The sequence below is a fragment of the Labrus mixtus genome, chromosome 14 (assembly GCF_963584025.1).
Source record: "Labrus mixtus chromosome 14, fLabMix1.1, whole genome shotgun sequence".
Classification (NCBI taxonomy): Eukaryota; Metazoa; Chordata; class Actinopteri; order Labriformes; family Labridae; genus Labrus; species Labrus mixtus.
In genome coordinates, this window is record NC_083625.1 from 1,726,082 (window position 1) to 1,753,522 (window position 27,441).

The following is a 27,441-nucleotide window of genomic DNA, read 5'->3' on the forward strand; positions in this document are numbered from 1 at the left end:
GAGGCTCCTCCCCCCCGACATGCTGACCAGGAACTACAAGATTTAAAATCTATCTCATCTCTGTCTGTCTGACCAATAAGAACACACGATCTGTCGCTCGCTGCTCGTCTGTCGAGGATGAAGGTGGCCCTCAGCTAGTGCTGTAGTACTCCAGATCAGTCTCAAGTCCTCTTTATGAAGGTCTCAGTCTCAGAGTCTAAAGCATTTTAACTCGGTCTAGTCTCAGTCTCAGACTGGGCGGACTCTAGATTTTTAAATCAAGACCAGTAAAGACCACCACTGATCGTCCATCATTTCTGTGATTAGAAGGAAAACTCTTTCTAAAAGAACAAATAACTTACTAACTCATGGTCTTGGTCTCGCCCTGCCTTGGTCTTGGTCTTGACTCGGTCTCAGAGCCCTCTGGTCTCAGGTATGTCTTGGTCTCGCTTAGTGGGGGCACACAGCACAAGTTTCCATCCAATCAACGGCTGGCATGCACAGTCAGCCTTTTCCCAATCAGGGGCGGCGCCACAAGATGGACAGACTGCCCACAAAGACAGAGCTCATAATAACAAACAGAGATACCCCCCTGTGTGAGCTTTTCAGGTCTAAACAGATAAAAACTGTTTTTGAAGTCCAGCCGGAGGTTTGATGCTGAACCCGCCTCCCTCACAGTCCACCTGTCCTCGCCTCTTCTCAGTCGCTTTTCTTCTCACACACGTCTTTCGTTTCGACCTCCGACAGGAAACTCAGCTTGACCGCTCAGAACAGGAAGTGGTCCGCCTCGGTGGTCTCGGGGGGACGTCGCAGAACGGAGAAGCCTTCTCGCTCACACTTTGAAAAAGTTAGCAGCTTGGTGGTTTTTGTCTTCTCTTGAATAATTGAAGCCTCTCTTCTCCCCGCTGAGCGTGAGTCTGTCTGACCTCGTGACTCAGAAAACATTCAGAGACGCGGCGTGCCTTTAGGCAGCAGGAGCACAAGGCTCTGATGGAGCTCTGAAAATAACGGCGAGGACAGAGAGGCGATGAGACGCTCGTCAGAGAGCAGCGAGGAGAGAAATGTCTCAGTCTGAATAAACCCGGACGTTTAGAAAGAACGCTCACATGTTAGTGAGACGGAAGTCGAGCTTCTTGAAGTTGGATGAACACGTCTGGCGTGTTTCCGTCTCAATCCGCCGCAGAGTTCCGACGCCGCGCTCTGACCCGGAAGTTCAAACAGCATGAAGACGTGATGGAAGCCATGATGACACGGCGAGAACCATCGACTGAAGGGGACTGTAGTGGCTCTAAAAAAATCGAAATAAACTAATATCAAACAACTCAAATGACCACTGATGCATCATGGGGGATGTGATGTACGCAGGCAAAAGAAGTTCACTGTCCATGCAGGAGATCTGCGTTTTTTGGTGGTTTATTTAAAGAAAGCAAACAAAAGAACAAAGAAAATGGTGGCTCCTGCTGCCTCTCATAGGCCCACCCAGGTGCATGCTGGTCCTCTACCTGCCTCTGGTGCCCACAGTGTTACAAAAATACTAAAGCAAAACTAAATTTACTAAACAAATAAGAAAATATTACTCAAAATCTATTCTAAATAAAGAAAACGTGTAGAATAATTAAATAAACAACAACACCCAAATATTAGAAAACTAAATACCAAAACTAATTCTAACAACAATTAAATAGCTCCAACAGGGACTTTGAAGCCGTCGATGGTGGGCGCCATGTTGGACATGCCGTCTCAAGACGAGGCAAAGAGCTGGAGGTGAGGCGGGTCTTTTTTTAAGGGTTCATTTATTTTTTTTATTTTTTTGGGGGGGTCAGAGGATGAGGGAGGAGAGGGGACTGTTGTGGTACCCAGACATCATGAGTCACTGCTGATAAAACGGGTCAGTGGATACAACCTGTTGTAGTCCAGTTACACAATGATGAAACCTGTCGCTTTAAATATGTTCAACATGTTCAACGATACGACCTCTCTGGAACCCATCACATGTTTAGATTGTGATTATTTTTTATGTTTTGGGCTTTTTCTGCCTTTAATGGAGAGACAGGACAGTGGATAGAGCGGGAAATCAGAGAGAGAGAGAGAGAGAGAGAGAGAGAGAGAGAGAGGTACGATATGCTGGAAAATGAGACACAGGTTGGATTCACTGTGTGAATGTAGAGAGAAGCTATCTCCACCTTTACTCCGCGCTCCATCAGCGCCGTGCACTACGCTGCCGTTCGCTTGCACTCTAGTCAATGATTGTGTTTCCACAGCGAGCGCCACGGTCCGTCTCTGGAGCGTGCCAGCAGCGCCACTATACGCTCTGCTCTGTTTTCAAATGTTCTTTTCTCATAGTCCACTGCACAGCTCCTATGCACCTTTTGTACATTTTGTGTTTCTTATTTATTATTTTTTATATTTTATATATATATATATATTTATTTTTTTATATTTTTTATTTTTTATATTTAACATTTTTAAATTCTATTTTATATATTGTAATATCTTCTTATTCTGTATTATTTAAGTTGTTGTTAGTTCTGCTTTATTTCCTTGTAAATTGTTTAGCACCAATACACCAAGTCAAATTCCTTTATGTGTAAATGTACTTGGCAATAAACCCGATTCTGATTCTGATTCTGATTCTGATTCTGATTCTGATTCTGATTCTGAAATCGTTATTTTCAGAGGTCCGTTTTGGACGGAGCACGATGCAGGCTGCTCACTCTGACTTTCTGCAGGATAAAGTCGAGGAGGCTGGAGGAGGAACTGGCTGTTGGCGGTCACACATGCAGCTCCTCCTCCGGCACATATCAGGATGTTTTCTGGAGTCTCCTGCAGGTGTGAAAGGATCTACATGTCTGTGGCTTCTCCTGGATCTGAAGTGTGCGTGCTACCAGCATGTGTTTGGTGTGTGGTCGATTTTATTCAGTCTTTTGTTCTCTCCTGACCCTGAAGTATATAAAACTTGAGCTTGGTTCCATTTTCTTCCTCGTGTGAGAAAAAGAAAAAGTGTGCATGTGTCTCCTTTCAGCCTTTTGTTTTAGCAGATAAAATATTAGTGAACTTAAAGCCCTAAACCGTTAGCTAATCACTCGTTGAAACCCGCACGGACTCCTGCACATCCCTGAACTGAGCCGTTAATTACCTCCTAAAACTTTCTGCGTTTTGAATCCAGCCTCGGAGGAGAGTCGCTCCCTGAGACCAGAGCTCATTACAGAAACCACTCCTATACTGCTATAAGAAGACCTGTTTGGTGTCCGTCCTGAGAGTCCGCTCTGGGTCCTGACCCCTCAGCTGAGCCGGTCTCTGGCTCCCCTCGCACTAATGCTCTCACTCCGTCTCCCGTCCCGAGGTCATCCTGTAAACACTGAACTTAAACAGTAAGCACATCATGACTTTAAACAAACAGAGAGTTTAAAACACTGACTCATGGAGGGAAAGTTTATCAGCCAGAGTTCAGAAAAGGAGTCAGAAACCTGGACCTGGGTTAGGGTTAGCTGGACCGCCGTGCCCCTCCACCTTTCCCCCAAACACAAAATTGCTGCGTTTTGTTAATGATGACAAAAGTTGAAGACGTTGTTACGCCTCGTCCACAGTTTGAAATGTCGAATGATGTAACGGTCTCATTGAAGGTTAAGGTGTCGCTGTGGGACGCCCTCCCGCCAGCAGGGGTGCTGTTGTGTTTTTGCACGTCCGTTTTTCCGTCTGTGTGTCTGTGTCACCTGGCCAGTCTTCCAGCTGAAGGATATTTAAGATCGGGCAGTCATCCTCTCAGCGTCACGCCGTTACCACAGCTCCTCAGCGTTACCATGCCGACACACACTGATTCACTGACACACACACCTCACTCTATTTGGAAATGGTTTTTATTTGGGTATTTTTGTAAAAAAAAAACTTTACATAGATTTGGTTAACAACCGTACGTTGCTTTTCTCAGGCCTTAAGAGTCGGGTCGTGACAACTGTCGAACGTAGAGAGTGTAGAGCTGTCGCTGTGAAACGTTGCTCGCTCGCTCACTCTCTCTCTTTTTCTCTCCTTAGCTTCCTCCGTCCTCTTCCTCTTCCTCTCTCTCTCGTCGTATCAGACAGTACAGAGACGGGTTAACTGGCTGCTTTGTATCTGAAGGCTGCTGTGTGAACTAGGACTGTAAAGACGTACGACCTTCTCACCAGATGACCTCGACCCGATGACAAAGTTACATAGTGCTAAAAAAAAAACGAGCGTGGCGCTCTGTGGACGCCACGAGAGAGAGACGCCATCCTCAGTCATATTTTTGACTTCCTTTTGCAGATCTTCTTTAAACCCTGCTCTCTGTCACTCCTGGGAAGAAGAACGGTTCCTCCATGTTTTCACCTCGTTTCGTTTTTTTAAATGAAAATATGAAAGCAGCTCTCTAATCACCTGAAGACGTGTCGCTGTTACAGTTTGTACTTTTGATTATCGCTGCGTCGTGCTCCATCAGCGCGGTCGGGGAGCTCAAATTTAGAAAGGAATTACACGCATTGAACAAAACAAGAAATCCAATCAGCACCCAGAGACGCCCAGTTTGACAGCATGAACAACTGGGACTCCAGAAAAGTCACAAACTGTACATTTGTTTTTAAAATGTAAGAGTCTTACTGGGCGTAACGTCGGAGCATTTTCTTCTCTCTTTGAACTGCTCAGAAAAACTCCCCGAGCTGTCTGCTGAACTAAAATATTTCTCTGTAATCAAGCTTTTTAAATTTCACAAGATCGCCCCGGGCTACGTTTAGCTTCTCCGTCTGGTGCCCACTCACATACGCCAAATCAAACAAAAGTCTGTGCATGGCGCTCAGCTCTCCCCGCTGTGTAATCAGCAGCGTTTTCCTCCCTGGAGCTGCGGTACCTTCAGAGCCTGCAGCAGCAAGCAGCAAGCCGGGCCGACGCTCCACAGGCGAGCAGGAAGTGTCTGCAGAAAGAACAAAGATGACATGTAGAAAAGACAATACCTGATTTCTGCTCGCCAGGCTCCAAAAGGTTGCAGAAGGTAGCCACGGAGAAACGTATGGCTCTGAAACATGCCCCCCCCCCCCTCCATTGTCAGACATAATCTCAGCTGTTAGGGCGTTGAGATGGGGGGATTATTTATGTTGCAGCCATCCTGACGTGGATCCAACTCTCCACAGGTATTAAGGTAGACATGATGACATCATCCCCCCCAAAGACACACACACACACACACACACACACACACAGCCTTCAACGCATAATTGCCACCCCCCCGCTGAGCCCGCACGAGGAGACATGATGGATTTTAAAGTAAAGTTGTGTTGAATCTCTGGAAGCGAGGCGCCGTCAAGATCAGGGAGGATACAAACGCGTCTTTACCTGCAAATCACTGAGGAAAGGTACGGGGGGGGGGGGGGGGGCGCAGAGGAAGGATAGAGGACGCAGCGGGAGAAAAGGGAGACGAGGGGAACGTGAGAGAAATGGAGGACGAATAAAAGGGATGTTAAGGGAGAATGAAGGACGACAGAATCAGAGAGCAAGCGACAGAAAAAGGCTTCGTCTTCATTCATCTTTTTCTCGTGGTTAATGTTCAGTCACTAAACTCAGGCTCAAGCCCCTCCTCCACATGTTTCTATTTTTACCCAAACAGGAAATAAACTCATAGACCTCGCCATTAGACGGAGACGGGTCTCCAAGTCTACACTCCCTCCCCCCCACTACACTCTGCCAATGAAAGGCGTCTGATCCAACCTTCACAACAGGGTCCTAAGACGCTGACTAGACTCTTCTCCTCTGTCGCCCCCCGGTGGTGGAATGAACTTCCAAACTCCATGTGATCTGCAGAGTCCCTCTGCACCTTTAAGAAAAAGCTAAAGACCCAGCTCTTTCATGAATACCTACTAACTTAATGATGATGGTCTCCATATTATTGATGATGATGATGATGATATTTCGGATGGTTTGGATGCTGATTAGAACTCTAAAGAACAGCTGTCCATGTGGTGCTCTTCCTCTGCTCACTTTTGTATCTTTACCAAAGTCTCTCCCGTTCCTCTCCACAGCTCATGTTGCTGCATGAACCTTTGCAAAAAGCCATGAAATGTGAACGTAGCTGCAGCAGGTCGGATCATCGTCGTGTACTTCCTCTCTGTGGAGCGCAGCGGCTCAGCAGGACGCCGCCGTGTCTTTGATCCCTGCAGGCTGTTTGAGGTTGTCACACTTTAGTCGACGTTTAAGAGAGATTCTAACTCGCCTTCAGCGCCGCTCCACGCTCTGATTCCTGATCAATGTAAGCCCTGATTGGTTGTTACACTCGACTGCAGGTGCCTTTGATCTGTGGCTCCGAGGTCGTCTGATGAAACAGATTCAGATTAGCGCCGAGCCTCGAGACGATCAAGGAGGAGCCGAGGTGCACGCTCCCATTTCATTACCTGCAGATATCTTCAAGGACCCGGGGGGGGGGGGGGGGGGGGGTCTCTTCACAGATACTGCAGGTGTTTACAGATGTTACTGGTCACACGGTGAAAACGTCCATGGACTCACAGACGTGTGATCCTTGTGGTAACTTTAGACAAACGACGCTGCATCATATCGAAGAGGAACAATAACCTCCAATCAGACGCACGCTTTAATCACACTTATTGTTCTGATTGAAAAGCTCTCCTCGTTAATCTGAGCGCTCTCTCAAAAAGATAAAATATTAATTATGATGTGTGATCAAAAGAAGAAGCTGTTGAATTCACTAAATGAAAGAGTGTTTATCTCATTAAAGCTAATGAGCTGATTGGAGTGGAGGTTTGCAATCAGGACCAATCACAGAGCTGATCAGATGTGAGGGAGTTTTAGACCTCCTGTCCTCAGAGGGACACAAACATTCTCCACAGGAAGGTCAAAGGTGACGGATGATGGTGTGTTTGTAGAAGAGTAGAGTAAACTGTGAGCCTGAATCCTCAGGAAGACGTTCTGGGACGGTCGGGACGATAAGACTCTGTCGAGACTCCAGAGATCTTAAACATAAATAAACCTGTTTTTGTTGCGTCCAGATCGGAGCTCGCTCACAGGGTTTCACACGGCTGCTGTCCTGCTTTAAAGAGGACATATGATCCCCCTCCTCCACCTTTTCAAACAGTCCCCCTCCTCCACCTTTTCAAACAGTCCCCTCCTCCACCTTTTCAAACAGTCCCCTCCTCCACCTTTTCAAACAGTCCCCTCCTCCACCTTTTCAAACAGTCCCCCTGTGGTCTAAATGAAACATCTGTGCTGTGCTTTGGTCAAAATATAACATGAATCAAGCACCAGAGGAGGTTTGTGACCCTGTATAAACCAGCTCTCTCAGAACGCTCCGTTTTGGTGTGTGTGTCTCTTTAAATGTAATGACCCCCCCTGAGTTTTCCCCGTAGACATCACTCCTCTATAGAGAGAATAAAAATGGCCGACCTGCTCAAAAGTTTTGTGCTAGTCTGGGGGTGGAGTCCATGGGTGGAGATATCAGGGGAGGGGAGGGGATTTTTTTTTTTTACCAGAATCCCACTGTGACATCACAAGGAGAGCACATTAGAAACAGAGCATTTTTCTCTGTGTTGTAAGACTTATGCAGACCACAAACAAAGGACTGGATGGTTTATTTCACATGTTGTGGGTCAGTAGATTCTCAGGTTACACAGATATATGTTCAAAAACACTAAAGTGGATTTTTCTGAATATGTCCCCTTTAAACATCGTGAAGGAGTGACTCTCTTTATGTCATCATGTAGGAAGGAGCCATAACACTCAGGCACAGCGTGTTCAGATAATCCATATTTTAGCCCCGTTTGTTCACCGCGCCTGTGCCAGACATGAATCTGCCTGAACAATCTGCAAACTGGCTCAGAGACCATCACATGGATTCCTGGCAGTTGGGTTTTTCTGGTTGGCTGTGGAGCAGATCCTCCGTCCCGATTCCCTCCTGGCTGCTGTCAAAGATTATAAACCACACCGAGCTGGTTTCAGTGGACAGATTTCACATGCACACACCATAAAGTCTGCACATCACATTTTAATTTCTCACCTTTGACCTTCTTCTTTCCTTTTCTCTTTATCATCACAGGCTGCAGTCATTATCCACTAAAAGTAAGTTTACTCGTATTATGTCAAAGTTTAAATTCTAGTGCAGAAAGAATCACTTCGATCGACCTGTACATGCTCCAGAAGTCTGGAGAACAGCCATGTGCCTCCTGACCAACAGGGGGCAGCAGAGAGGCGTGTTGCACACATCAACATGGGGTCAGGGGGCAGAGGCAGCAGCGGGCAGCACAGAGAGGAGGGAAACATGAAGCTGACAGGAGAAGTTGAAGAGATGCTGAGGATGTGTGCTGAAGCTCTTCCTGCACCTGAGGAGAGTTTACTGATGCTGTTTGCTGTTTGCTGCAGCCAGAGGCCTGAACGCTGCACGCAGAGACAGCTCGTCAAAATGACTGACAAGCTGCTGGGCAGGAAGAGAAGCAGCAGAGGAGGAGGAGGAGAGGAGCAGACTAACAATGGACGGTGTACCTGGAGGCTGAACGAGGAGGAGAGGTGAGTAAGGAAGCTTTTTGTCCTCTTGACAGTCAGACATGTTGAAGGGTTTGAGCCGCTCAGCAGGAGGAGAGAGAGCTCGACATGTTTACAGTTTTACAGATTCACTTCATAAAACTCAGAATTTAAATTATAACAAACAAAAAAGCATCTTGGCAGGGTTGGTCATTTTGGAAAACTAGCATGATTTTGAAAGTAGCATTCCCTCAGTGCTGCGTCTGCACCCCCTCCCCTCTGTGCTCCCTCTAAAGCCACGCCCCCTCACTTACATGCACGAGCACCGTCCCTCCAGAATCGGACCTCAGCTCATCTCTGTCATTGTGTAGAAACTACGTCGTCTCATGTCTCATTCAGCGGTCAGTAAACTCACAGTATAAACTCCTAAAGTCATCGGTGACGAGCTCTGAGTGTGAGCTAGAGCACGCAAGAGGTAGAGAGCGAGCAGGGAGACAGGGAGGCGTCTGATTGGTTCATCAGATTGGTACCTCGTGGCAGACATTGGTTGAAGTTTTTACAGACTTACAAACTGATACAGATGAATGGACAACTGGAGGACAACAGCCTCTGTACATGGGTCGCGCGCACCAACCACTGACCCACCAGCGCCCCAAGTTTAGGTCCTTTTAAACTTGTCGACAGGATGGAGTTGATCATCAGCTGACCTCTCGGTCGTGTTTGGATCTTTGTCTCGCTCTGCTTTGACAGATTCGCTCGTGAACCGGACGCCACGTTTTGAATCCTGCAGCACGTCAGAGCGTCAGCGGGCGAGGTCGCTGAACCCTCGCCGTCGTCCTCCGAGCGGTGAGTCACTCCGGATGTGTGTGTGTTTGTTTCTTTGACACGAGCAAATATTTCATCTGAAATGTGACGAGTGAGGCCACCTCTTGGTTTCTGCCCGCTCGGCGTTTTCTCAGCGAGAGCGGCGGCGCACGGGGAGTTCAGCTCGCCGTGCAGCTGAGTGCTATTTAATTACCTGCTTTTTGAAAACCGCCGGGAACACGACTAATTTAGGTCTCGTTTGAAGAGTAAACAAAAGATGTCTCCCATCAGAGGACGAGGGGGGGCTTCTTCCTGTCACAAACAAATATTAAAATAGACGTGTGAGCAGCTCGTGGAGGGGATTGAAGACGAGCAGTGATCGTGACAGTGAACGTTTTTTACTTTGCATAACGCCACAGCGGTCCGATCAAAGCTCACTTCCTGTGGAAACAAAAGGCGTGAGAATGAAACAGGAAAGACGTCGGCCTTGATTCTCCAAAACGTGCAGCTTTAACGGCGAGCTGAAACGCTGACAGATCTCAGCTCTCGTTTTAATCCTGGATGTTCTGCACAGGTTTGACTGTGGACCAATCAGAAGACAGAGATCCAGAGGCGTTGTTAGCGTGGAGTTGAAGCAGAGTTCAGCGTCTCAGGTTCATGAACTCAGCTCAGAGGTTTCAGATGTTTTTTTATGATGAAACAAAACGAGTTCAACAAACGGCGTCGTCATCGTCTCTCTCTCTGTCGTTTGGAAAGATTTGATCAGTCAGAGGGAGGGACTGCACGCCACGTCCAACATGGAGCAGCAGCAGGCTCACCCTGACTGAACTCCTTCCTCCTCCTCTTCCTCCTCCTCTTCCTCCTCCTCTTCTTCCTCCTCCTCTTCTTCCTCCTCCTCCTCCTCTTCCTCCTCCTCCTCCTCTTCTTCCTCTTCCTCCTCCTCTTCCTCCTCCTCTTCCTCCTCTCTCCTCCTCTTCCTCCTCCTCCTCCTCTTCTTCCTCCTCCTCCTCCTCTTCCTCCTCCTCCTCCTCTTCCTCCTCCTCCTCCTCCTCCTCCTCCTCCTCTTCTTCCTCTTCCTCCTCCTCTTCCTCCTCCTCTTCCTCCTCCTCTTCTTCCTCTTCCTCCTCCTCTTCCTCCTCCTCCTCCTCTTCTTCCTCTTCCTCCTCCTCTTCCTCCTCCTCTTCCTCCTCTTCCTCCTCCTCTTCCTCCTCTCTCCTCCTCTTCCTCCTCCTCCTCCTCTTCTTCCTCCTCCTCCTCCTCTTCCTCCTCCTCCTCTTCTTCCTCCTCCTCTTCCTCTTCCTCTTTCTCCTCCTCCTCCTCTTCCTCCTCCTCCTCCTCCTCCTCTCAAGTCAAACACTCCTTCAGTTCGAGCAGTGACGGAGGGAATGCTTCACATGTGTTTGAAACTCTGCAGAAACAGCGTTTGGGAATATGTAACCTTTTGAACGTTTGGATTATGGCTCAGACGTCGGGGGTAAAAACTCCTCTGAGGAGATCCTTCAGCGAGCACGTGAAAGAGTCCACCAACAAGGCGTGGGACGCGTTCTGGAGGAGCGTGAGGGAGAGGCGGCTGAGGGGTGAGTCCAGATGAGAGACGAGTTTAAGTTAGTTAGCATCTTAAAGAGAATGATGGATACCTTCTCTCATGTTGTTTGTGCAAAGCTCGAGAGCTGATGTGACGTCCATATTTATATAAATCTGCTGCCTGTGTGTGAGTCTGCATCTGAACATTCAGAACTCTCTCGTGGTCTCTCCTGCTGCTCAGAATTAATACAACATTCAGATCTTTTGAGGCTTCTTGAGGATGCACTAAAGGTCAAAGAGTTTCTCATTAGATTCTGTGGGAGCGTTGTAGGATCAGTGATTTCAGCTCAAGGTTAAGCTGCGGCCCGGGACTCAAAGTACAGATGCAGTTATCTCAGAATTTTAAACTGAAATAAAAAAGGATGAAACTCGATGTTAAAGTAAAAGCTTTTTAATGTTCCCAAACGGCCGACAGCCGAGGTCAGGCTCCACGTTATCAACTCGATCCAGCAGACGTAGGGTTAACGGTCTTCTCTCAGCCTTTCACCACGTTGACCAATGAGAGCAGAGCGTTCTGCACGTGCAAAAGTCCAGAGAGTAAACAAACAAAATGGAGACTCGACAGACGGATGATGATGAAACTTTGAGACAGAGGAAATGTTTCTGTGCAGTCTTCTCTCTGGGTGTCTTCTAGCCCCGCCCCTCTTCCTTCCAACGTCATCAGGTCGATCATGATGATTGGACAATTTTAACCGATCCGTACGAACCGTCTGACCCCGCAAGTCGTTAATTTGAGCCGTGTAGTGTGGAGTCAGGGAGTCGAGGAATCTCAGTGTGACCTCCACGCTGACGACTATCAGGTCTACCTCGATCTGAAGAATCCCCCGAGGTCAGCAGAGGTCATTAGAGGTCATTAGAGGTCAGAGCTTCATGACAGTGAACGTCTGCAGGTTTTAATGGATCACTGAGTCTGCGTGTGTGTGTGTGTGTGTGTGTGTGTGTGTGTGTGTGTGTGTGTGTGTGGGTGTGTGTGTGGGTGTGTGTGTGGGTGTGTGTGTGGGTGTGTGTGTGTTTGGATTTTATCAACAAATGACGTGCGAGCATTTGCTCTCACTGATTGGCTGAGATGAGTGATGTCACACATTCACACAGCAGAGACTCTGTGTGTTCCTGTAACACAAAGCTGCTTGTCAACAGGACAGGCAGGCAACTGCTCGGGGCCCCAGACCAGCAGGGGGTCCCAGACCAGCAGGGGGCCCCTGAGAGAGAACGCCCCTGCAGAGAAGGCAGAAGAAGTGTAAATAAGAGGTTAAACACACGAGAAAGCTTCTAACGCCAGGACACGATGTGCTGATAGTTCCTGAATGAGTTTTCTGAATCAGAAGTTAACTTTGGTAACCTAGAAACAGTGAGCGCCGGTGAGAGGCGCTCTGAAGCGGAGGCCAGAAGCTTAAAAAGAGTTTCTAACGGACACAGAGCGTCTTTCACCGGCGTCCGTCACGTGGTCGACTTCAACTCTCTGAACTACAAACGATGTCTCTAAATAAACTTTCAAATCATGAAACAGAAACTTCATCCCGTTGTCTCTGTTTTTGAGAGCATCTGTGGTTCTTCTTCTATTTTTAGCTCGTGTTCCTGCTCGGGTTGTTGGCAGCCTCCTCGTCTGTATTCACGCTCTCGGAGCCCGCCGCTACACATGGCGCTGCAGCAGGTGGAGGCGAAATGTCGCCCTCGGGGGTTACCTCAACATTTTACCAGCCAGTTCTGTGAAATAACCTAACAAGGCCACACACACACACACACACACACACACACACACACACACACACACACACACACACACACACACACACACACACACACACACACACACACAGAACTCCCCTGAGCCTGTCATATGTCTCTAAATAATGAACACAGTCAGAGTGACGGCAAAGAAAGGGGGGGGGGGGGTTTGCATGAAGTAAGAGGATGAGGTAACACTACTGATGAAACTCAGACAGCTGTGACGTGAGGAAGGAGGCAGCACATTGAAATGTTTCGTCAAAGGAGCTGCTGTGTGTCCATGTTTTCCTTTTCGTGCAAACTGTCCAAGCTGAAAGCTCCAATCAGTGAGCTGTGTAGAGAGTGAGATGATAAAGGTATCTTACTATCTGATCATTAAGGAAACATGTTGAAGTGCTGGCTTCTCTGACAACAATGCAGCAGCCAGTATGTCCTCCTTCTAACTTTAGATTCTGCTCCTGAATGCTCTGGATTTGTTTGGACCAGAGAAGGTAGGCGCTTTTAAGGTGACCCCCCCACATGGCCGTTTTGGATGCCCCTCGGTTTGCCAGATATGAGAGCAGTTATCAGGTCAAACTAACAGGAGGAGAATGTTTGGGTCGCCATGACGACGGCTGTCTGCAAATGGAATGTGAACGTCCACGCTGCCCGCTGCCTCTTTAAGCGTCCTGCGTTGTTTAGTTTGTTTATAAACTTCACACGTTGTTTCGTCGGCGTGCTGGACGTCTTCCTGGTTCCCGTCCCGGCGATGACGTCTGTGTTTCTGTCACGTCGTCGTTGAGCGCTTCCAGGCGCGAGGGAAAAGTTACGACAAGGTTTACAGAAGAGGCCATGTTTGGAAGATCACTGACTCCAGGTTTGAAAGGAAGACCATATTTGGGCGTTGAGTTATGACAACTTATTTTAGCAGAGAGTAAATATTAGGACGGGGGGGATGGGGAGGGGGGGGTCAGGCCGGAGATGCTCGGGCGGAGGGGCGAGAAAGTGAGCGATGAAAGAAGAGAGAGAGAGAGGGAGGAAGTGAGTGAAAGACACCAGGAGCTTTGTGTTTACACTGAAACAAAGATGGCCGCCACTCTTCAGGAGAGACAGACAGACGGTTGAGTTCACGCTCAGTTCAGAAAAAAGAACGCGTTCTACCGCCTGCACGCCGCACGGTTTGATTCCTGAGACGCTCCCGCTCGCTCATGTTTATTCACCATACTCTGAGAGGTGTGTGTGTCAGTGTGGCTCGGTGAAACCATCGTCCTCTGACTTTTCAAACTAGACGAGAATCTTCATCAGAAACACGAGAAGTGGGAACCTGTGATGTCACAGCGTGAATAAATACGAACAAGAGAAGAAGAAATATAAACATAGTGTTGTTTGCTCAACCTCCCGCCCCTTCAAAATAAAGGCACATTAAACTTTAATTACAGGATTTCAGAGTTTGCACTCATTTTACTCCAGCAGAGCGTTTCACTGTCATGTTCAGCCAATCACACGATGAATAGAGACGGGATGAGGTGAGACGGAGAAAAGTCCAGACAGCGGTGGAAACAAACAAACCTCTCACAGAAATATGGAAACACTTCCTGTTCTGAAACTGTTTTTAAAAGAATCTTCTTCATGTTTGTTGGAGATGGAGAAGAATCCCGCTGGAGTCAAAGAAAACAGAGAAACTGATTCTTCTGCATCAGCTGAGAGAATATTTAAAAAACGTCCTCTTTTTACTGCTTCCTCTTCTGCACATATTTCAGATAGCATGAATATTTCACCGTGTGGGACCCTCCAAATCATTTTATTTAAAAACGGTTTGAGTGTGAGATGCGATCAGCGAGCGGGAGGAGGAGCAGGTCTCTGCGTTCAGAGAGAGAATGAACACAGTGTGTCTCTGAACGCAGCTGCACATGAAACACTGGTTTGGTTTGGTTTGGTTTTTCTGGGCCATCGAGGAGCCCGTTAACGCCAGTACTGAGCAAGTAGAGCGAGCGAGAGAGTCGAGAAACTTTGAGTTCTTTAAAGGGATACTTCACCCGTTGAAACATGACTCTGTGTTGACATCGGGTCATATATGTAGAAATGTGAAATACATTTTGAAGTTGGTGCCTTCTTGGCCGAGAAAAGGCAGAAAGTGTCTTTTTGGCTCATGTGGATGAAAGACACCAAATCCCAGAATGCACAGCACCGCAGGCCACTCCCACTAAGGTCAGGTTTACAAACATATTTACTTCAACACATAAGGCTGTTTCCTCAACTGATTCAGAGATTTATTCCTGATCTTGTAAATTTCTGTCAGAAAACAGACTCTATGTCTGTGTTCATAGACAAACAGTGAGAGCACCGACACTACCAGTCCGCCCCAGCTCGAGCCGGCCCCGGCTCCTCGTCGGCGGCGGTGAGGACAATATAGTCGCGAGACGGCTGCTGCCGACAGGCTGGTTTTGTTTCTTGGCTGCTGCGGCCAGCGGCAGTCCCGGCGGCCAGCGATAAAATAAGTGAAGATGGCGATACGACCATCAATGAATCCATGACTGCATCACACAGCTCTTAATGTTTCCTCTAAAGGTTTAGCAGCATTACTGACAATTTCCACATCATTCTAACGTAGGCAGAGGTTACTCCTTAAATCTCACACCTAGCTCCTAGTTGGTCTAAAGTCCTGTGAAACATACCGTTGTCATGGTGACCATCATGAAAGGTTTGATCAGTTGGAGGATGAGGAGGAGCAGAGGGTTTTAACCGGATGTTTAGGGTGCACCCTAACGGCTCGGCCATCATCGCCCTGTGAAAATCTTTAACATCGTCATAAAGCGTCCATAAATGATTTTTACCTGTAGAACCAAAGCACCTGTCAATCAGCGTGACCTTCACTTTGACCTTCACACACCTGGGATGTCACCTTTTTGTCGTTGGCGTTTGTTAATTATCAAACGTACAAAAACAGGAAATACTCTCGGGAAGCTTTCTGCATCATGTGACTCACGCTTCTCTTTATATGTGATTTTTTGATCCAGCAGATGTCGCCCTTGAGCACCAGCATGAAACCAAAACAACTCGCGCTGCATTGTTGTGTTAGCATGCTAATGCTAGCGATCTTTATTCTGCTCGTATCTTCACACTGCATGTAAATTTACCTGAAATGAGCGTGATCTAGAAACACAGTTAAGCAGTGAGTACAGTATGTTATTCTTCTTTTCTCTAGTCCCTCAATTAAACAACTTTTATACACGAGGGGAGGAGTCAGCCGGCCGTCCGGGGCGATGTAAACAAAGTGAAGATAGGACTCTGAAAACTCTGAAAACATCACAGACAGTGGGACTCGGGTGTTACACCCATTGTAGACAGTCATGACTCACAGAGTTATTTTCAGAGGAGATACTTGATTTCTACATTTAAGTGTGAAAAATCACATATAAAGAGTTTAAACACAGTCTGACATGTTACCTGTCCAGGTAACACAAACCTAATAAGAAAGTTTATTTGACAAACTTTGGCGAGGTGAAAAAGCTGCTTGTTGGATGAAAAGCGATGAGAAGCAGCAGCAGGCGGAGTGAAAGCAGTCTGCAGAGGCCAGACTCCCAGACTCCACTGCATATATTGTATTGTGCTTTTATTATCTTGGAGAAAATGTGCTTTAGGAGCTTTCAAAGAGAGCAGCGAGGCGGGGGGGGGGGGGGGGGGGGATACCTGAGAGCCACAGAGACCTGAGCAGCTGCTTTTCTCATCACCTCGCTGTAGGTTTTCAGAGATGAAGGGTGTGTGGGTAAAGCAGAGGAAAAGAGCTTATCTGAAATGACTCTGCTCCTCTCAGAGCAGCGGGGTGTCCTACGGCTCGCTCTGATTATTACAGGACGACTTTTCATCCCGAGGTATACACACGGCAGGTCTGACCCTCCTCCTCGTTCTCATTCGGCCTCGTCTGACCTTCACAATACGCTGAGTGCAACATTTGATTACGGCCTGTAAGAAAGGATGAAGTAACACTGCGACCTTTTTGTGAAAGAATTCTTAAACGAGGGGACAAAAAGGGAATGTCAGCCGGCGTAGTTTAAAGATGAGTTGATGAGACGTCACGTCTTGTTTCTGTAGCTGCTCCACAGGTGAACACTGAGGATTGTTTTAAACTCTGTCTTAAAGAAACAACTAGACTCTTTCCAGATACTCGGGGATGCACCGTGTCCTGTTAGCTAGATCAGACACATGCTACGCTATTCCTCTGATTACAGTTTAATACTGCACGTTAGGGCTGCAACTAACGATTATTTTAATAATCGATTAATCGGTTAATTATTTTTCCGATTAATCGATGAATCGGATTAAAAAAAAAACATTTTGAATTTCCACACGTTTATTCAAAAACAGAACATTAGTTCATTGACAGGGCAAACAAAAGTGCAAAAACAACAGGTTACTGCTTGAACGTCTCCATGAGCTTTGTGAAATGGGTCCTTGAGGGAAGAGTGTAGCCAGGGTTCAAGGTGGAGATCATTGTAGTGAAGTTACATCTTCATTTTCAACCATCGTAAGAGGCCTAATGTCAGCGACGAGCATGTTGAGGATCTGTCAAGACGGATGCTTGCTGTTGTGTACATGATTGTTTTCTGCAATGACAAAGATAGTATTAGTATGTAAAACAGCACAATTTACATCTAATCAATATGCCTTGTTCTTTTAGTTATGAATTATTGTTATGTAAAGGTAAGTGGGCGGCAGTAGCTCAGTGTGGGCGGCAGTAGCTCAGTCTGTAGGGACTTGGGTTGGGAATCGGAAGGTCGCCGGTTCAAGTCCCGGCACGGACCAAGTCCGGAAATTGGTCTGGTAGCTGGAGAGGTGCCAGGCCACTTCCTGAGCACTGCCGAGGTGCCCTTGAGCAAGGCACCTAACCCCCCCCCCCCCCACAAGCTCAGGAGCGCCCGCCGTAGGGCAGCCCCCTCACTCTGAGACCTCTCCATTAGTGCATGTCCACAGGATCCTGTTTGTGCATGTGTGTGTATTTCAGTTCATGTTTGTGTAGCATGTTTACTAGACAGAGTGTAAAAACGAATTTCCCCTCGCGGGATCAATAAAGTATAAATTCTTCTTCTTCTTCTTCTAAGTAAGTAACCCAAAGAGCACTTACAGACAACACACGTTTTTATAATATATATTTATTTACACCAATACAGGTACCCTAAAACAACTTATTTACACAAATTTAATTAAGTGTCTAAATGCACTTGCATACAGTGCTGTGTATTAACTCTCACCTTATTATAGAAAATTAACGCTGGAAGCTTAATCATCACATTATTAAATCATTGTAGTAAGTACATTCGTTTTTAATTGTTTATTTACAGCAAGCTGACAAAGTGCTTTAAAAATGTTTTAAACTAAAATAAAATGCAAAACACACACCTACACAAATATATTCCAACGTCAACAGAAAATAATATGGGAAAAAAGCAAAGAATATCTCTGACAACATAAGTTTTCTTTAGTCTAAGCTTGTTTGACGTTGGCAAAGTAAAACGTTTTCTCTGCCGCCGTCATTAACCAGCTAACGTTAAACGTTACTTTAATGAACTTTTCATGCTTGTCAAGCTGGATAACAAGTAAACACAAGCACCAGCCGAGCAACCGGAGAGACTAACGTTACATTTTCTTACTTGAAAACGGAACAAACATGGGATTTTGTAGTGACTTACCCTGCTGTCGAACTCTCTTCCTAGTCAGCGAAGACTCCGACATGTTTACTTTTCAGGTGTTGCATCATCACTGTGGTGCTCCTGTGCCGCGCCATATCGCTATTGCAAAGCTTGCAACTAACTCATGTTTTTGTGCATTGTGTGCTCCCACACTTTAGAAGACTTCTGTTGAACCGTTCTCTCCGCTCTGCTATGTTTAATATCTGAAATACCAGCTCCGCTCTCTCACGCTCTAGCTCCGGCACGCTGTGCTGTCGGCATGTAAACAGTTCGGCGTGTACGTCACCACAGTCTGCGACAAAGGCAGTGACGCATTAATCGTGCGACGCAACAAATCGATAATGAAATTCGTTGGCAACACTTTTATTAATCGATTTTTATCGATTTTAGCGATTCGTTGTTGCAGCACTACTGCACGTGATCTTGTAGTTTTCCTGATCTTGTAGTTCTCCTGTGATCTTGTAGTTCTCTTGCCTCAAAGACCTGAAAGGTCATGGAAATGTGTCAGTTAAACTATGTATGACATCTGTAACAGCTTCAGCTTCAGTCTGTTTTTTATTATTTGCTTCAGCATGTTGTCGACCTGAATAAAGGTTTTGTTCGTCTGAATACTGATAAAAACTCTCTGGATTCTCTCATTGTGTGTGTCTCTCTTGCTGAATAACTTTCCATTCCACCAGCCATCACAAAAAGAGAAATAGCTGTTTTTATTTTGTCGTGCTGCTTTTTCCAATCTTTCAGGAGGCCACATGATAATGGAGCAGGCGTCAAAATGTGTGGGACAATGGACTCCAGCGTCTTTGTGTCCGAGAGACGGACTGCAGAAAATCATCTCGCACCATCTTCCCACTAAACAGACTTCTTTATTCTTTAGTGACACAACCTGAGCTCCACTCTCTGAAAAAGAAAACTCCCTTTTCTAATATTTCTCCTCCTAAAAAAGGTTCTGCTTTATTTTAAAGCTGGTGAAGATGGAGAAATCTTTATCAGGTTACTTCTGATATTTTCTGATGACTTTAAAAAAAAACTATAGATTGAGTGTGACCCTGAAGGTCAAATGCAGCCTCTGGGTATGCATTCAAACCTGCATTCATTCTAACGACCAGCAGGGGGCGTTTCTCGGCCCCCTGATTATATCCTGCTGCATTCTCACATCAGCTCACTCTGACTTTCTGCAGAATAAATGTGAATAATCTTCATCACCGCGTTCTTCTGTTCAGGATTCAATGGTTTGGTTGTGCTTGTGGGATTTCCTGCTGATCATTATGTGCATCAGGAAGCGATCCTCTGTGTGTGTGAAGACTGACACTTCTCTCCACATGTCTGATGTTTTCTCAATCTGCTGGGTATTCAACAGTTGGCCTGCAGCTCATCCATGTATTCATGTGCCGTCTCTGTGCAGCCGAGCAGAAGTGTTTAACTCTGCGCTTGTTCTGCTCCGTGATGCTCGCTGCAGGATTTACATGTTTGCACTGTGTGAGTCCGTCATGATGCTCCTCAAACACAGCTGTGGTGATATATGATCGCACGTTTACTGACATGTGCACACACACACACACACACACACACACACACACACACACACACACACACACACACACACACACATCAATAATGGAGAATATTCAGAGAGAAAAAAAATTGCTTAGCAAATCTAATTTTTGCTACTGTCACTGTTTGTGTGTGAGTCATTGAATCAGTATAAATAAAACTAATTAGGTATGTGGATATGAAACGAAGCATGTTTACATCACCTGACCACCTCAGAAAAACACAGATATTAACATGAACTGACAGTTTTGGGCTCTTGCGACCCTCATGCATTCCACAGCACAAAATCTAAATCGCTAGAAACCGCCTCCAAGTCCTTGCTGGGGTTACAGCTCAAAGGGTGACCATGTTATCTGGTGACTTTCAGGTGAATGCATCTGTGGTGGTCGGAGGTTATGTGTCCTAACGAATGTCTCCTTGTCTATCTTTCATTAAAACATATCTAATAAGTATATTTGACGTTATGATGATACAAAAACTGAATAAACAGGCGTTTGTTTGGACACTTTTAGTCATGTTTGTCTGGAAGTCATCTGTTAACATGGTCACTCTTTTAACAGTAACACCAGAACTTCACTTCACTGATGTTTGCTGACATTTAGAGGAGAATCCGTCTCCTTGTAGGATGACAGTCTACAGACACACAGGCAGCTTTATGTATTTTTGATGAGTCTGGATCGATCATGCTTCTTACATGATGAACATCTGCAGTTACAAAATGAATTTAACAAAAATATGTATTTTTTAATTCAGTGTTTGAGTCAACGATCCTCCTGAGACTGTGCACGTGCACATCAAGATGTTTTATTACAGGAGCCGCCCCCTGGAGGAGGATCTGCTCGCTGTTTGACGGTGGTCCAGGTGATTCTGTGTCTCCTACATGTCTGTCTGCCCGTCTGTCAGTCATTCACATCATCACAGGACACAACACTTTCCTGCTTTTATGGCTTCACTCGGAAACGGCTAACAGACGAGCAGATGCTAAATGGTTCAGAGAAGTAGTAAGTGAGCGTCTAAATTCACCCTGCGTCTCATAACGTGTGTGTGTGTGTGTGTGTGTGTCTGCAGCCTGATTGGCTCTCTGTCAAACAACTCTGTTGTTGAGGATCGTGTGTGGTGGAGTTCAGACTCGTGTCAGGGAGCCAGGAGTCTTATGGCCGTTGGAGGTACCAGATGTGCTCGGGTGTTCAGATCGACTCGGGGTCGTGCGCCTGCTAGTGAAGTCACACAATATGAGGTTTTATTCACGATATCGGGGCATAGTACTACATTCCCACAATCATAGTGTTTCTGATTGGTTAAACCTGCTGTTACCATGGCAATGTTTCCCGCCCCTCTGCCCCGTATGCGAACAGAGAAGTCCCGCTAGCAGGCTAGCTAGCTAGTTAGTTAGCTAACACAAAATGTACTAGCCTAATAACCTCGTCATGCCGCAGTGAATGTAGTTTATATTTTCCACAACACAAACTACAAGATAGTACAACACTTATTAACGGTATAAAAACTATAACAATGACAAAAGTTACTGTGAAGAAGACACAATATAATTCGCAATGGATTGTGGGATGTGTAGGTCCTTGACTTCGGACGAAAATCATATACACAGTCTTGTCTTTTTTCCATTTTTTAATGTCGTTTTGGTGCAGAATTAAATGTCCTATCGTCAGTGGGCGGTCACTGTTGTGGTCAAAGACCCGACAAAACCGTGAAAACTATAAACTCTCCGATCATATTGTGTGACTTCACTAACAGGCGCAGGACCGAGCACATCTGGTACCTACACCGTAAAAGGAGCCGCTGGCCTGTCGGGTGAAGATGAACGCTCATGCTCAGGGTTGTGTCTGGACGAAAAGCTTCTTGTGAACGTGGCATCGTCAAAACAAAAGCGTGGTCCAATGACGTCTCTCACCCTGAATGTTACCGCCTCTGTATGCAATCAATTCTGGGATGTGTAGAAAGTGTTTGGATCCACTCCCGCTGCTTTGGTGACCTTTGGAACGGGTCACAACAATCTCCAATATATAAATCGTTCTGTGTAGAAGTGTTTTACCCGACCACAGTTTAAGTTTTACTGAGTTAAGAGGAACATCAATGCACATGCTGAAGAAGAGACGATGATTTCTTATTTTAAATTACCTTTTTAATCCCATTCCTGCTGCTTTATTACTCTCAGTAATGAGTCGACTCTGATGCAGACAGTCCATTTGTCAGAGTTGCTGTGTGAGGTCAGAAGGTCCTCGTTTACCTGGAGGACACCGTCCACCTGTCTGAGTCCAGCTGTGCAGGACGGATTCCTCGAGACGGGCAAACAATAGCTCACACTTTGAGTTGTAGACTTTTACTGTGAGCAAAAGCTTACCATCGTTCTCCTTGTGCCCCCCCCCCCCCCCCCCCCCCCCCCCCCCTTCATGATGTCAGCCTGTGAAACCTTTAGAGCAGCTTTACATGATCTTATTGATCTGATACTGGTGTCAGTGAAAACCCTCATTTCAGCTTGTGTCTCTTTAAGGCCCCCCTCCCCACATGCCCATTGTCTTCTGATTGGCCAGCTCTCTGGAGGCAAAAGTTTGGTTCTTCGTTTTTGGTTCTCAAACATTCCTGCCAAAATTGATGTCACTTCCTTTTTTTTAATTATTGTAATTTATTAGCTGTTTGAACCGGAGACCGGAGCGGACACGCAATGCACACATATCTAGTGGAAGTTTGCCATTGTTGGGCACCGGTAACTAGGGACGTAGGTTACTACTCGTCCTGATTGGTCATCTGTCAGAAAGGCGCTTGACGTCACCCAGCGCTTTTCTGAAAAGTTGAAATAATTCAACTGAAAAAGGCGTCGGGCGCAGCGCTTTTTGAAAAGGCGTCATACTTTTTCATTTTTCCATAGGCTTGTATGTAAAAACGGCGCTGGCAGTTGAAAAAAGAAGTCAAGTGTGAACACGGCCTAACACCAGTGTAGTAAGATGATTCACTTTAATTCACTTTTTAAACCTTCAGGAAACGAGTCCAAAGTCCAAGAACCAGAAACATTAACATGAATTTAAACAGATGTCCAATCATAGCAGGGAAGTAGGTTGTTGATTTTTTCTGATATTTATAACAATATTGAGACAATTTAAAAGTCCAATCAGTGAATGTAAATGTAGAGAATGAAATGATAAAGTGAGCTTACTATCTGATCAGACATTAAGGAAACATGCTATGTTGAAGTGCTGGCTTCCTCCCTTCAGCGCCTCTGCGGCCCCCAGACGGGTCCCGAACACTCAGTTTGAGAACCAGCAGTCCGGTTTCATCTCTCATCACAGCACACTCAATTCAATTCAAATAACTTTATTTATCCGTTAGGAACTTCATTTGTGTAAAAGAGCATCAGTACGCATACAGCTAGACACAAAAACAACAGCAGAAACACACACATACAAGTGGCTCTATTAAAAGCATGATAAATAGGTCATAAATAATTGTTATGAGCGGTTAAATGAGTGGTCTTAAAAATAAATAAGAAATAGATAATTTGTTCATGAGCCTGATGGATGTGGGAGCAAAGCTTGACATGGCTCGATTAGTCCGGAAAGTGAGAGATCTGTATCTGTGGCCTGAGGGGAGACGGTTGTAGAGATGGCAGAGTGAGTGTGTGCTGTCTGAGTGATGTGTTGTCCTTTTAGTTTTGTTCTCCTGTTGTAGATACTGATCAGTGGTTCCTGCTGCTGTCCGATTATTTTGCTGCTTATTGTTATGATCCTGTTTAATGGGTTACGATGAATGTTTGGCAGAGACCCAAACCAGGCTGTGATGTTGAAGGTTAAAACTGATTCTATAAAACATTTGTAAAATGCTGTTAGGACTGATTGGTGGACTTGAAATTTGCGGAGTTTTCTGAGGAAGAAGAGGCGCTGCTGGCACTTGGAGAAGATGGATTTGCTGTGGGGTTGGAAGGTGAGCCTGTGATCAATTATTGTCCCAAGGTATCTGTATGATTCAACCCTCTCTATGGGCTGGTTGTTGACTGACAGAGTGGGGATGCTGTTAGGTTCTTTCCGGAAGTCAACAACCAGTTCTTTGGTCTTTGAGGTGTTAAGGTCAAGACAGTTCAGCCTACACCATTCTGCGAAAGAGTCTATCTCAGCCTGCAACTGTCCCTCTGAGTTGGTGGTACTCCAAATAATGAAATGTAGAGGCCACCGTCTGAGGTCAGGAATCCTTTTTAAAAGTCTCCTGCAATCATAAAAAGTGTGTTTACTAAGTCATGGAATTAAAAAAGATTTAATTATGAATCTTTCTAACAACTCTGAAGTTGTTCCATGGAGTCCTGATTAGACCTTCTTGTACTGTACATGTTTATCTTAATGCTGAAGAAGACACATGATGATTTCTTATTTTAAATTACCTTTTTAATCCCATTCCTGCTGCTTTATTACTCTCAGTAATGAGTCGACTCTGATGCAGACAGTCCATTTGTCAGAGTTGCTGTGTGAGGTCAGAAGGTCCTCGTTTACCTGGAGGACACCGTCCACCTGTCTGAGTCCAGCTGTGCAGGACGGATTCCTCGAGACGGGCAAACAATAGCTCACAGTTTGAGTTGTAGACTTTTACTGTGAGCAAAAGCTTACCATCTTTCTCCTTGTGCACCCCCCCCCCCCCCCCCCTTTCATGATGTCAGCCTGTGAAACCTTTAAAGCAGCTTTAGATGATCTTATTGATCTGATACTGGTGTCAGTGAAAACCCTCATTTCAGCTGGTGTCTCTTTAAGGCCCCCCTCCCCACATGCCCATTGTCTTCTGATTGGCCAGCTCTCTGGAGGCCTTCTGGTTGGGGGGCAGAACGCTGCAGGGATGCCAGAGGAGGTCTGCTCTCCACTGCTGGGAGAAGAGGCTTCACCGGCTTACGTCTCACAAATTTGGTTCTTCTTTTTTGGTTCTCAAACATTCCCGCCAAATTTTTATTTTTATTTTTTATTATTGTAATTTATTAGCTGTTTGGACCATAAAATATCAGGAATATCAAGTTTCCCTTCAAATGTGAACAGATAAATAATGCAAGAGATCGAGAGCAAACATCATAACCACGGACCGAGTCAGAACAGAAACCAACTGTGAGACACAAATACATATTTGATATATTCTGAGAAAAGGAAGATATTTATCAAAACAGAGATGATTTTTAATTTTTCCAATTTATTTAGTTAATTTTTCCAATTATAATTATTTGTTGTTACTGTCGGGGGAAACCGAAGCACTCGGAGTAAACCCCCATCACCCAGGACTCCATGCGGGTTCACATGTCGTCCTGTGTGGCCCTGGTGGGACCTGAAGTCCTTCCTCATGTCCAGGTTAGACCCTCTGAGCTAGGAGCCAAAGAGAGGCTGATAACAGAGAATAACCTGAACATGAGGTCTGACGTGAGGCCCCAGTAGACCTGTGAGTAGACCTCACAGCTGAGATTCTGTCATAGCAGGAACCAAAAGGCTAGCTGCTACACAAAATGACAGCTGTGAGAAAGGTCTGTGCACCCACCCACCTGAGGATCAGCGACGGTAACTCATCTTTAGCCACGTTTGAAGAGGCCAGTGACAGAGTTACACATAGATTTGAAGAACCCTTTGACGCCACTCCTCTCTTTGGGTAAAAGACGCTTTTTCAGAGTCTCAATCGCGAACTCAATGACTGACGGAGTCTGTAACAGCAGGCTCCTCCAAAGCCTTTTACCAATCTTCTTGCACAGGTCCTTGTGCACCTTCTCACATGTCTTTTTAATACTCTTACATCTTAAATTAATTTCAATGCCGGACGCCCTTACTTCTGACAAAAGCATGTTTTTCAAAGTTTCTATGGTGGCTCTGTAGGCTTCATGGGACTCGCTGATGGGTACATCTTTCATAACTGTGAGTAACAGCTCTGACACCATGATATCACAGGCTATCTCATCCAACTTGGGTGCTTCGTCAGACGGCTCCAATAAACTGAAGCTGACCTCGGGTGTCAAGGCTGTAAATGTAGGGGCTGCGTCTTCACACACTGCTTGCTCACACAAATATTGCTGGTGAATGTAAGGGGCTTCTGACAACGATTCATCTTTCTCAACCTTCATTTTATCTGTTAGCCTCTTCCTGATTTAAATTTTGGATGATGCTGTCTCTAATTTGATCTCCATAGGTGCATCTTCCAGGTCCTGTTCAATTTCATTGCTCACAGTTTCCATAAACTCAATCGTGAGATCTTCTGAATCTTTGGAAGATCTGGAAAGATGCAGGCTCAGTTCTTCATCTGACATGCAACCATTGTCAACACCTGTCAGATTGCTGGCCTCTTCCTGTAGGATCAACTTCACTGCTGTGATTGAATCAACGTTTTTGATGTTCACAGAATGAACATCCTCTTTATTCTCTCCTTTAAGAGGAGAAATGGGGGACTGAGATGTTTGGCTCACCTCCTCGTCCTGGTCAATCACAGGTACTTCAGTGTCCTCCTCCTGCTCAGAGCATTGCTCAAGTGATGACAACGATTCAACTTTCTCAGCTTGGCTTTCATCAGAGCAAACTATCAACCTGCCAGTTTTAATCTTGCCTCCCTTGTTGTTCTCTCCGCTGCTTTGACTTCCTTGACCACTTTTGGAGAGCTCAGAGTTTACTCTCTCTGTGACCTCTGTAACCACGAGCCTCGTCACCTGCTCTCCAGTGAGGTAATGGATGTTACCTGGCATACCCCGTGGGGGGTAACCGAAGCACTCAGCCAAAGTCTGTGCAAACCCATCCAGACACCCGTACACCTGCTCCTCAGATACAGCCACACTGTTCTCTGACCCTTCAGATCCAGAAGAACAACTGGGTGATTTTGAGGGTCTCTGAGCCAAGTTATTCTCCTCTGTTGTGTTATTTCTAAAGATCTCATAGATGCCTTTAGAAACACGGTCAATTATCTCCACACACATTTCTATTAGAAGTTTTTTGGTCTGATTGTCAAATGACCCTGCCTCCACATTGGTCAATTGTACCTGCGTCATCTGTTCAAGGAAGGAGTGGATAATGGGGCGAAGAGTATCATTGTTGAACAACAAATCTGTCTGTTGCATCTTATCCATGTTGCTTGAGGAATTCATTGTGTTGGTTGTTTATGTTTGCTTTGTGTTTCTTACTAAAACCCAATACTAAATTGTGTTTTTAAAATAGTTTGAAGTACAAAAAGCATGTTTAATCCATGCAGGTGGAGGATTACTCGTCCTCCTTTTTTACTCGTTGCTGGCTCGCCGCCGCTCTACACAGATTGATCTTCGTGCAGCATGAATGTGGACGCCGCTGATGAAGAGAAGAAGCAGCGACGGTTGCGGCTTATTAAGAGGGAGAGGAGAAGAAGAGGTTGGAGCAAAGAAAGAGCGATGGAGGTCTTATGATGTTGGTTTAACCTGCTTATTTATAATAACCTACAGTATGGTCAGGGCCTCTCCATCTCAAAGTCGCAGACTGAATTTCTATCCCAGCACTCCCCTCGTCGTGTCCTGCTTCCTGAGACCTTCCTCCCCTCCCGTCTGACAGGGAAAATGTCCCGCTGTGAGGGTGATGTGTGAAAAGGGCTGAAGATTTGCTCTAAACATTGAACTGCAGGTACTCATGTATGGCTTTGTTTGCAGAGCTTTCGAGGCTTGTTGTGACTGTTTCTCCTCTTTTTTGTT

General features: G+C 45.8%; 1 protein-coding gene across 1 annotated transcript in view; it reads left to right on the forward strand.

The window, feature by feature from the left end:
• Window positions 1-10,619: 10,619 nt before the first annotated feature.
• The window catches only part of si:dkeyp-23e4.3 (rho GTPase-activating protein 7), a 69,492-nt gene continuing 52,670 nt past the window's right edge, over window positions 10,620-27,441 (forward strand). Inside the window, 1 exon segment of the mRNA XM_061056117.1 lies at window positions 10,620-10,829. Coding sequence (XP_060912100.1) covers window positions 10,709-10,829 — 121 coding nt within the window. The 5' untranslated portion in view covers window positions 10,620-10,708.